Below are 12236 nucleotides of genomic sequence, written 5' to 3'. Positions count from 1 at the left end.
AATATGAACCTATTCTTAATTTCTCCAATCCAAAGGATTGGCACAACATTAAGCTCCTAATTGGTGGTGGTGCTCTGGAAGAGCGTGAAGAACACCGGACAGAGGCCATTACCAGCGAGACCCAAATTGAAACCACCGCTGCTGTCACGCGTGCCTGCGGGGTGTACTCCATCAAAGTGACGCCATGCTGGCGCCTCGGAAGCATACCATTTGGGCCTGAGTCTGAATAATATCCTCCATCTTGGCCGATGGGTGATAGGCCAGATGGAGAACTTCTATGCACCCAAGAATCCGATTATTGGCGCCTACTACATAGTTCACTTTAATAAAAGCGAGGAACCTTGCTTTATAGAGCGCGACCTTGTCGCATCCCCTCTTACGCTGCAACGCCTCGTCTTCCCCTGGATTGAGCACGCTTCTGATAAGGACTACAAGGATCAGCCTGAAAAGAAGAAGGACTGGGGGAAGGAATGCAACAAGGAGACGGAAGGTGTGGATCCAAACGATGTAGCAGAGGGTGACATATTCTGGGTAACAACAGCGACGATGAGGCTCTCTACCAAGCTGAACAGTAGTGCTCTACTCGACAGTATCGATTCCCTCAAGCTGCTTGTTCAAATGGACCGCACGATACTTCAGGACGCGGTTCTTTATATGGAGATCAACAGCGGCGACCAGACCTTGACCAACAGACTTATCATTTCATTGCAGGAGATATTTAAAAGCAAGATGTTCTTGGACTTCAAGGCCTAGATCCTGGACGAAATAAGTAGTCATCGCCAACACACGGGCATAATCAGCTCCAGCGTGCAAGTCGATAATCAGACCATGGTCGGTGCTTTCAATACCGTTGGTAAACAGATATAAGGGTTGCGAGCGGATATCTGATGGGAGATGAGTACGGTGCGATCAGAGGTGAGTGTGATGCGGACAGACATTGAAGCCCAACGACAGCACTGTGATCAAATGCATATGAGACTCCTTCATGCATAGAGGCCACAACATTATCCGCACGCTCCATTATTTATGCCTGTGAATAACTTCGCGTCCATTCAGCAGCAAGTGCAGCTACTGCAACAGCAGCTTCGCCAACAGCAGCCGCCGCAGCCGCCGCAGCAATTTTTTCAACAGCAGCAACAATTGCAACCGTCGCAACAACAGTAACTGCCGCAACAGCAGCTGCCGCAACAGATCCACCAATCATCATCGTCACAGCTCGACGATAGGCCCAGAGGGTACGTGATGCTGCCGGACAACGGAAAATTGACCGTCCGCCAAGCATGGGACGAATACCATGGTCCCATCGCGGCAGTAAGGCATCAAGGTTCGGCCTGGCCCTTTACCCAGCGCGCAGAAGGGCGTTACAACGCCGGCAGCAATTCATTGGGTTGGTTGAGGCGAGGGTGGAGGAGGGTCATTCCAGCGAGACTCTCCAGGACTTTCTGGATGCTATGGCGGCCCAATATAAGAACAAAACGATCAACTCAATCCGAGAAGAACTTCTTAAAGGATAGTACCACGAATATGAAGAACACTATTTTCAGCATCTTTATTGCTCTAGATTGCTACGATGACTTTTAGCGATGTTATGAGGCAAGAGCATATGGCAGCAACTGACGTTGAGGAGTTTCGAGAGGTTAGTGTCAAAGGATCAACAGGCAATTAAGGAGAATAGAGCTACGGGTCAGATGGAGCATGGGTGGCGGGTGGTGAGGTGGTGAATGGGGCGAGCAGGAGTGAATTGGTGTTTGAAGTAAATGACAGAGGGTTTGGCAGAGGATGGGAATGCGTGGAGGAAGAGAGAGAGGGGATGAAGCAGAAAGAGGTAATAGTTGACAGGTTGTTGGGCGATAGGAGCAAACAGTGATACCGCCTCTCAGGAACAACACCACGAGGGGACGACGTGCGTCCAAAAAAAAATCCGCAATCTAGAATTATAATGAAATAAAGGGCGCCAGAATGGCCTTTAGACTGGTTCGGAAATATTTCCCAGGCACTGGCACTCTCATTTCATTCCTAAACGAATTTGTAGACACAGGGGCAACATCCGTTGGTTGTTCCTGAATTGTGGTTTGGAGCTGAAGTAATGACATGCGCAGACAGATAAGCAGGTGGGCCACCAAACGGTCACTCTAGCAGACCTCATCTATAGACTACTGACATTACGCTTGAGAGCCTCTTCTTCCCTCGACTATTTCATCCGTCGTCTGTAGTTTGTAGTTGTTGTTTGTAGTTTGTAGTTGTTGTTTGTAGTTTTGTACACACAGCCATTCCTCAGAAAAGAAGCTAGTCCAAAATTGCTCCAAATTGGACCAGTTGGACAGCACAAAAAAATGAGCAGCTGAACCAGACTAGCACTGGGCTCTCATGCACTTCATTTTCCCCCCGCTTTGTCAAAGAGTTCACCCGCACAGGTTACACGCAGCTGAAGTATAGCGCCGTGAGCGAATGAGGCACTTTTTTTGATCAATGAATCAAAAACGACAGAGAACAGGGCTGCTCCGCTGATGGCCCAGCGAATCCTTCAGAGAAAAAACAACAACATCAAAGGTCAAAAGTAGATGATCTCCAAAGGCGTACTGTCGATGTCCAGATGGACAAATAATCCTATACCCGTCTCCAGCATTGCCGCCTTAAAAATGGAGACAGGCCACAGAAAGTGATAGTTAGAAAAAGTTTCACGGATGCAGGTGTTCAAGACATGATAAGAGACCCTCATGTATATATGTACCTTTTTTTTTTTTTGCTCCGCTCATTAAATGCCTGTAGCGAAACGGTCGTTACTCCACTTGTCCAGTCAAGGAAAATGCACTTTATGTCTACCCTTCCCTTCTATGGACAACATTGCTCAATTGGCCAAAACAAAGCGACCTCGCCGTTGCTCTCATCTCTTGCTCACTTTCTGTTACTCTCGCAGAGTAGACGGCATGCGCTAAATTGCATTTGCTTTTTCATATAGAGAGTTTAGACGTTTGATTGACTTGAGTGTTCGATTGCCTTTTGCTTACTATACACACTCCAAGCGAACGGTCGGGGTTAGTGGAAGGTTTTCCCTTAGTCGCTCACTACTCAGCCTGCCCGTTCCCTATATAACACCAGAGATCCCAGCCCCTACCCGCTTTTTCTCTCTTTTCTTTTTCTGTTATCGCTATTCACGACACGTAAACGGCCTTCCACCTCCCTCATTCTCCGAACCCCTTCCACTGCAATTCCTTGCAACCCCCACCCCTGTCTCTCCTACAGCCCCCCTTCTAAACCCTTCCCTTCCAACCGCCTACTTATCAAAGACCCTCCATCCCCTCACACCTATCATCAAACATCATCATGAAGTTCGCTCAGTTGTCCGTCCTCCTCATGGCCATGGTCATTGCCTTCATCGCTCTTGCCGAGGCCAAACCCACCCAGACTGTCAAGTTCGGGAAGAACTTGAAGGGCAAGTCCACCTGGTTCAACGGCCACGACTTGAAGGCCGTAAGTACACATCCTTAACGTGTCAACGCACGTATTGTCTGGATTTCTGCGTTCTCTCATTCATATTTCCTATGTCGGGCGTCAGTGGGAGGACTGAGTGGATTACACGTACTTACGATACTTTCTCCCCCTAATGAAAACGAAACAGGTCGCTTGCTACGGTGACTTGCTGGGCAACAGCCATGTCAACGCCGGCGACAGCTGGCACATCGCCGCTGTCCACATGGCCCACTACAAGGGTGGCGAGAAGACTGCCTGCTTCGAGTGCGCCAAGATCACCTCTGGCCGCCGCTCTGTCATCGTCCGCATCATCGACGACTGCGCCGGATGCGCTCCCAACCAGATCGATCTCACTGCCTCGGCCTTCAAGATCCTCGCTCCCCTTTCTCAGGGTGTTGTCAAGACCACTTATCAGTTCGTCCGCTGCCCCAGCCGCGGTAACCTCAAGTGGCCCAAGTCCCCCAAGATCCGCACCCACTAAAGACCCTGCTTAGTTTTCTCTTACAACTTCATCCTGCCATTCTTTTTTAACAGAACAACGAAATAGTAGCCGTTCCTTTTTAGCATAGAGTTCCTTTGATAGGACAGCCTAAAAGAAACGAAAAGGAGGTAGAGACACCTAGCACATATTTTAGATAAAGAAAACAGAGAATAGAGCTTGGTCTTTATTTTTTCGCCCTCAATACCTACTTGATGATCGTTCGGATCTTCTCATTTCCTTTTAGCATTATTGTCTTCATGTTACCAAAGCTGTTATTGCTGCTTCCTTCTTTAAGAATATATTTATATGTATAACATGTGGATGCGGATGCGAATGCATTGTCTTTCAAAATGCTTTATTTTTTCATTGTGCGCGGGAATACATCTATCTGCCTCACTGTCCTGCGTATAAAATTGAGTTTCAAGAAATTGCCTGCATAGCACCTGCCAAAATCATACGCGCCTGTGCCTGTGGGTGTGGGGGAGGCAATGCATGTATATACCATCCGGCAATTTACACATAAAAACTGCCCAATATCCAGAGAGCTGAGCCGTCAAATCAGAAACCTCAACCCAGAGAGCTCACACGACGCCCGTCCAGTTTCTAAAAGAACGTACGCATTCCTCCTCATTCCTTCGCTTTACAGAACTGAACAGGACGAACCGGGCTTTTTGGATCGTAGCTTACGAAACCCTCTAGCTCTCACGCTTTTCATTCTTTGGCGTTCTTGTCATACCAATTTCATTGTCGCTCTCTTGCACAGAAAACCCCCCCCCCCCACAATCGAACAATATAACGCGCATATAATGAGACAGAGACCATCCCCATCAAAACAAGAACGGCAACATCGAAAACGGAGGAACTGCATGCATGCTGCGGACGCCCCATATCCAGCAGGTAAACATCTCTTTTTACCGGGGATTACCGTTTTTGACGGTGGAGCATTCGGAGTATGCATCCATTTGGGGAGTGACACAAAACCTGCGCTGTCAAATTGGTTTCTGAGCGCATTTTTTTTTTTTTGTTCATTTATCTTCCATGTATACCATTTCAAGACTATCTTGACAGCGTGTCTGCTCGCCTTTACGATCGAGAGTATGTTTTTTTCTTCGCATGCTTTATTGACGCTGCTGCGAGTGGCATCAGATATAGGATACATATTAATAAGGCTTATATATGGCAGGGAGAAAGTGGGGTAGAAAACGCGGACTATGTTACAAAAGAAGAATAGGCTGTCGAACTGAACAGAGGGCGTAAAGTGATATTTTAGATGGGAATGATTCTCTCCAAGTGTGTAGGAAGGTATTTCCGGAACACTAACGGGCCCGCGATCATTATCACAAAGACCACGAACATGACTGCAAACAAAAGGCCGTATGTCCATGCAACCATGCGTCGCTGCGACCTCAACTTGGCAGAGAGAATTGGTGGGCGGATCTGTTTGCTCGGGCGCAACCAAAACAGCATAGTTGAGTGCCAACGGTCGACCCATGGGATCAGACAGATCGGGAACAGGAGGAACAGGATAATATGGCCCATGATAAAGTCACAGGCAAACATCGACATCTCGATGATCTTGCACACATACTCGCGCAACGGCTGCGAAATCGCGTGGAAGCCCAGGCCGCGTCCGTGCCACTTGCCTGTCCACCAAGCCCTGTTCGTCTCGTCGTGTTTGAACTCACGCGTAAGAAAGAACGTGATCATGATCTTGAAGACGAATCGCTGGACGGCGATCGCCGCAATGACACCGAGAACCGCATGGGATGCGCTCCAAGCCTCGAGGGCCCAGAGGGCTCCAAAGAACACGATCTGGGAGATCACAGCAACTGCGTGAGCGATAGCGGCCACGATCGACCCAAACTTGATGCAGCACATATTCATAAATGGCCCAAAGAGGATCGAGACGCCGAAAAGAGCCGCCAACACACCGGCGTTGACTACTAGGGGACCGAGAGCAAAGACGCCGACGCGAAGCAACCCACTAGTGAAAACTGCGGAGCCGTTGTCTGTGACATCAGCGGGGAAAGATCGGACGAACATATAGCAAATCACACTGAGCGTCATCTGGATGAAGGGAAACACGATCTCGGATACAAAGATCACGAAAAAGTTGGCGCGAGGGATATCGCCTCCTAACTTCTCAGAAGGATGACCCAGTCGCTTCCGCTTGTAACCTGTGATGCGAGTACGGAGAGTACGGCAGTATGAGATCCAAGACGAGGCGTGAGTCCTCGAGTTGCCGCGAGAAAGCCATCTCAGGAACTCGCGATAGTCAATAAAAAAGTCCGTGAACGAGAACTGATGCGGGTTGAAGATGAAGGGCGAGATGACCAATGCCATAACGGAGACCCAGAAGTAGACCAGGTGTGGAACCCACATGGTCAGTGATGCAAAGACCAACATCGTCAGCAGCCTCATTCCTAAATAGAGCGAAGGTCCTGCGAAACGGGAGTAAAGCAGCGCAAATGGCGTCCTTGTCGTCGCAAATCCACGTCCTGTTCCAATGTAGCGCGCGCCTCCGAAGGATAGGTTGGTCAGGATCGAGTTGGCGTAGATTTGCGTGACAAACACCTCGAACAAGGGTGAGAGCGACATAAAGTGCTTGCCCAGACGGACGATACTTCTGGCAAATCCACGCTCCATGAACTCTTGCAGGAACAGGGGCAGGAATGCGATGAAGAAGACGATGAAAATGGAGAGCACACAGCGCTTGATCCAGTCGTAGACAGGAACCAGGTTCACGCAGGCATCCTCAGCCATGTCTGTGCAGACCTCAACAGATGAGGCCATGGCGCCGATGAAGAGCATTGAAAACAGGAAGAGCTGGAGCGAGAGCATGATGAAGATGTTGTTGATATGGAATCCAGGATGCGCATAGTAGAAGGTTAGGAAGCGGTCAAGAGGCAGCTGCGTTCCCATGTAATAGTACTCGCGAGACAGCATCTGCTCGCCCATTCCTGTGCCGATCTTTGTAGTGAAGTTGAGAATGGAGCCAAATCCTAGATCGCGTCCTTTTCCGCACTGGTAGTACTCCGTGTGCTTGATCCTTCCTCCGCGGCTGAAGGCCGTCATACCGGCATAGATGTCCTCGTTCAAATGAAGACCTTTTTGAGCCTTGCTCACACCTACGTGCGAAGGGAAAAAAAAAAAAAAGAACCTTGTGTTAGTGCCTTGTTCACATCAAAAATGTCATAAATGATAACCCTAGCAACAAGAGTTAAACTTGAACATACCTCCACGGGTCGTCATGTAGATAAAATTGAGGAAATCTGGATGACCATAGTGCAGTTTGCCGCCGATCTTGGCCATCATACGCTGCGTGAGGGTTCCGAACGACTGTTCCTTGCCTGCGGCGACATCTCCCAGTACACCAATATTCTCTGAGAAAATGTACTCGCGAGCGCCAACGATGGCGACTGGCTCGGGCACGTCCTTGGACTCGAGCTGAGGCGAATAAGGAGAGATACCAGGGATATGGTACTGCTCAAATTCGCCAAGCACGTTGCGGATCTTGAGGGCCTCCTCCAAGTAGTTATCCTGATTAGCATCAATTAGCTGGAGATACTCGCCGCGAGTGAAGATGATGGCGTGGTTCTGGTTGTCGGACTTGCCGTCACCGAGAATAGGGTTGCCGGGAAGACGGATCCGATAACGGGGCTTGCGCTTGCCATCGGGCATCATCTCGCACCGCCCGTCAATGAGAACAGAGTAAACAATCGCCTCCTCCCCCTCTACATCAGAAGGACGCTCATCCAGATAAGTGATCTGGAGTTGAGGATAGGCACGTAGCAAGAACTCAGCATTCTCAGCTTCTTCCTTATTGAATTTGGTGTAGCGCTGCATTGAGACTAGGAACTTGAACTTTTGCTGCGACAGTTGCTCCAGCTCCCGCTCCAAGCGATCGCCATTACCACCGAATTGTTGCACCATCTCAGGATTCTCGACACGGTACAACAGCTTGATGGCCTTTGAGTAGTTCATGAACCCAGAAACAGTGCGGTACAGGGTCTGGGCGCGCAAAGAAGCCCAGATGCGCGTGCGGAGAGTATATTCCGGTGCTGCAGACTTGAAACCGATGCAGTAGAATGGAAGGTCGTCGTTCTTAGCTTTGCTCATCTCCTTAATGCTACCCTTCTCGCTGTCGCCCGCAAACCCGATACCGCTTGTAGCGCTTCCAAACATAGTCGATTCCTCAGCCAGGATCTTCGTGTCTCTCACAAAGTTATCCCACTCGACTGGGTGCAGCTGCTTCAGGTACTCCAGTAGGGTGACACGAGTGTTCTGGTCTTCCTCCCTGATGATCTCTCGGAGCGAAAGTAATGTCTTTTCAGAATAATGAGGAACCAAGACTGTGAAGGTTGGCATCTGGTCAACGGGCAATGGCTCAGGGATGGGCGTTGACAGGGATTGGGCGAAGAAGGTGATGCGTCTCTCGGCTTCCGAGTGCGCAGGGTAAAATTCAGCCTGCAGTGAAGAGTCCTCCTGAGCAACAAAGAAGGTGGGAGCCTTTAGCGTCCGTTTGTTTTCGTTCTCGGACGGAACTTGCTGATAAAGCAGCCTCTGGACGTGCTCGATCGAAAGGAGGTGTTCGCGGTACATCGAAATGACAATGGCGTTCCAGATCTGGGAGCAAAGAACCTTGGGCTTGTACTTGATATCCATGTCAGCTGTAGCGAGGAGCTTGGCGTAGATGCGCTTGGGCAGTCGAGAGAAGATGTTGCGCCAGGGTGTCCAGATCGAGATGCCAAGCTTGAAAGATTGAAAGACCGAAAAGACCGTGTTCCAGATGACATACCAAAGATATGTATCCAGGAAGAAGAGCACTAGGTCAACGAAGAACATCACAATGACAGTGAAAACGGGCATGAGCTCACACAGAGATTGTCCAATGAATTTGTCCTTGCAGTTGGGGATGCGCTGGTTGTAGAGGGCTTTGAGAGGATCTTTGAAGGATCTCGACAGGAAGAAGTATGACTCGACCAGTTTGCACGTAAAGACCAGAATCCAAAGGAAAAGCGAGAGCGCACGATCTGATCGGTTCAACTTGGGAAAAGAGGCCGTGAAGGTTTGAGAAGCCAGGTTTTTGCGCGTGGTCTTGCTAGAACCGCTAAAGAGTTGGTTCGATGGAACGATTGCGAAGACCAGGGTGGTGATCAAGGAGACGATGAACTGGGCAATGCCGACGATCGTGGACACGGAACCTGAGCGGTTGAACATGCAGATATAGAGGGTGGGGCCAGCATTGATAGCGAGAACGATGATCAGGATAATCAGGCGTCGGATGAGCATCGAAGAATTGCTCCAAGTCAAGGGAATAAACATGAACTCGCAGACAACGCCCAGGAGCATGAACAACGTGGCAATGGCTCCACCGAGAGCGGTGACAGAGAACTGGACGCCATCCTCGTCCGCGTCCTCTTCCATGTAAATGAAGTTGACGTTCCAGGCAGTGAAATACCAGAACGAAACCACATGGATGATCCAGACACGCGTAAAGTTGACAGCCAGATGGAGCCAGGTCCGTTTCTCAATGTAGGTCTTGCGGAAAGCAGATTCCCAGTTGACTTGGCTCAGGACTGCCCACCTCTTGCCAATGTGGACGTCGACAAGTCGGGTCTTGTCCTCCAGTTGAATTCGTGAGATGCCCTCGGGGCTCCAGAAGGCCTGGTTGATGTCGTCGTAGCCAATCACGGTGTCGTGGTCCCTCTCACGCTTTACGTATTTCCCTCCCTGGACTTCGTAGGACTGGTCGCGGATAAAGCGGTACAGGGGCGTGACAACGTTCTGAAGATATTCACCCTCGAGTACTGGATTCACCATCTGCTGGCATTCGGACGACATATAGTAGTCCTCCGCGCACTTGAAGATGAAGCAGAGGCACTCGGGCAAGTAGCGGATCTGTGCTGCCTCGCCCCAGAGCAAGAGATACAGAGCAACCTGGCGCGCACGATCAAAGTGTGACATCTGGTTCATTCTCGACTTCCAGTGCTCCTCCGCCATGCCGAGATTCTCGTGAGACTCGATGTGGATCGCACCTGGTTGGGGAGCCATCGAGTTGCGATTCACTTTCTTGTTCTTGCCGGGCGCCGAATGGTATCCCATGTGATCATCCAAATCTAACTGCGCTGCAAAGTACCATTTGCGATAGTTGGCATGCTCTCCTCCAATGTAATCCGCATGGACAGTCGTCAGCGCCTGGACTGGTCCCATTCTGGAGGCTCTTGAATCCAGCATCGTCATCAGAGCATCGTACTGGTTGCGCATGTTGTCTCCCTGAAAACCGAACTTTCGTGTCAAGTCCAGCATGATCCCCTCGATCTCCTCCCGCGTCAAGGGCACTTGCTTCTCGATAGTCCACGATGGGTATAGATTCGGTGGTGGTGCGTTGGATTCCTCATATCCATCGTCTGCTGATCCGTCGTGCTGATACTGCTGTCCTGGGAGAGGGCTTCGCTTGCTTTCAAGAAGAGAGAGCAGTGCGTCTGAAGATGGTGCATACCCAGTATATCGACCATCATCTGGCCCACGCAGAGGACCAAAGAGATCGATTTCAGAGGCTCCGTTGGGGGATCTGGCGTATTCTGATTTTGAGGAATATGCTTCGCTGTATGCGTCAGAGTGTCTATGTTCTCCGTTGACGCGACGCACTGAGTCAAAAATTAAAACTGAGTGTTAATTCCGTTAACGTTTGTGTTGCTGATTCTATTTTTCTAGTTTTCACACACACCTTCATTCAGGCCTGTACCTGCTGGGGGATGAACTAGGGGACTTTGTGACGAATTGGAAGAGTACCCCGTTTCTCGCGATATGTCCTGCTCTTCGTGTTGTGGATAGGGTGGTCGTGATGGTGGGGAGTTCATGATGCGGATATTGTTGTGGTTAAAATGTGTGTGGGAGTGGGATGTGTACAGATGCCGACTGCAGTGAGGGCACACGGAGATGGGAGACTGGCGGTGTAGTGTAGTGTTTATACGTGAATAAGGAAGAGATCGATTAGGAGTGCGGATGACGGACAATACACGGCAATGGTCGAAGAAGCAAAAGAAAGGGTATGTGTGGTATATGTGCAGTTGTCTGCCAACTAAAGATATGAGAAAGACAAGCGGGTGAAGTGCGAGGGAACGAGGGAGTAGAAAAGCAAGAAGACGAAGAGGAAAGGAGGAGGAGAAAGAGGGAGAAGAAAGAGAACAGCGACGAATGGTGCTGAATGCCAGCAAGAAGCATGAAAAGAAGGACCGATACAGAGTTGGAATACGAACAACGCTGTGTATGGAGGGAGAGCTTGTTTGGGTTGGTTGCAATGATATAATTTGTGATCTCGATTTCACCTGCAATCCAAGGCAAGAATTCCTTCATGTCCGCAAACAGCTCTCGATTCGTATCTGAGGACGCCATTTTTTCTTTTTCGACACAGATAACTTAACCAACTGCAGCGGTATAAACTGGTCCATGATCAGCTTGTTTTCTTTATTATTGTCTCCATTGTGATACGTTGGAAAAGCTTTTCTTTTCACTGGCCTCCCATATCTCTATTCATCCCGGATTGCAAGGCGACGGATGGCAATAGCAATGGCGAAGAGTCCGAGTCTGGATGAGGAAAAAGGTGGCGATAGCCTGGGCACTCTCAATTCCAGTTCATGTCATCCTTGGTCCCTTGGCTCCTGATGTCAGACACAATAACTGATCGATCACCTCCTTTTCTTCCCCGCACTGTCCGAGCTATCTGTCCCAACACCAGGCACGAGCGAAACAGGATCCAAGGAGGCGCTGCCCAAAAATTAAAAATAAAGATGGATAGCGTGCGCTAGAGAGAAAGAGCGAGGTAGACCTGGTTCCTGCTCTCGCAGCCTGCCCGTGTGTCTGTCGCGTTCCATGCTGGTCCCCACGGATTATTGTTCAGGACCTCCGTCTTATCAAGTTTGCCTCTTGGATGTTATCAAGACCGGGCTGAGATAGGTCAAATCGAGGCAAGGGCCTTTCTTCCCTGCAGAATCGTTCCTCATCCATCTTCCACCATGACATGTATTTGATTATGATTGTATTGTTGTGCAACATGGGCTCGGTGTACACAAGAGTCAACTCTGACGACAACGCGTGTAATGGTTTTCAGGGAATTTTAATGTTGAGCAACCTTGCTTACTTCCTTGTCCCTTTTTGTTGTTGTCGCTGTGAACTATAGGGGGATTAGACACTGGATAACAAAAGATGAGATGCAACGTCATTTCCAGATGCAGGAACATGGTGCCTGAATTTGCCTTCTTGGGTTAAGCGCAACTTTGAC

General features: G+C 49.6%; 2 protein-coding genes across 2 annotated transcripts; one reads left to right on the top strand and one right to left on the bottom strand.

Annotated features, from left to right (window-relative positions):
• Positions 1–3120: 3120 nt before the first annotated feature.
• BC939DRAFT_467233 (RlpA-like double-psi beta-barrel-protein domain-containing protein-containing protein) lies at positions 3121–4248 on the top strand. The gene has a single exon (XM_051557749.1). It carries the CDS (start codon positions 3605–3607, stop codon positions 3950–3952), a length of 348 nt encoding a protein of 115 aa, XP_051407053.1. The 5' UTR covers positions 3121–3604; the 3' UTR covers positions 3953–4248.
• A 970-nt stretch (positions 4249–5218) lies between these two features.
• On the bottom strand, positions 5219–11146 carry BC939DRAFT_533105 (1,3-beta-glucan synthase component-domain-containing protein; the record flags this gene model as incomplete). The annotated part of the gene is made up of 3 exons (XM_051561685.1): positions 10683–11146; positions 7189–10602; positions 5219–7080 (listed from the first exon to the last, which is right to left on the bottom strand). Exons 1-3 carry the CDS (start codon positions 10813–10815, stop codon positions 5219–5221), a joined length of 5409 nt encoding a protein of 1802 aa, XP_051407052.1. The 5' UTR covers positions 10816–11146.
• Positions 11147–12236: the final 1090 nt, after the last annotated feature.

This window comes from Gamsiella multidivaricata (genome assembly GCF_025024155.1).
Source record: "Gamsiella multidivaricata strain RSA 2152 chromosome Unknown BC939scaffold_106, whole genome shotgun sequence".
Classification (NCBI taxonomy): Eukaryota; Fungi; Mortierellomycota; class Mortierellomycetes; order Mortierellales; family Mortierellaceae; genus Gamsiella; species Gamsiella multidivaricata.
The sequence above is the reverse complement of the archived record's forward strand: the minus strand, read 5'-3'. Positions and strand labels throughout refer to the sequence as shown.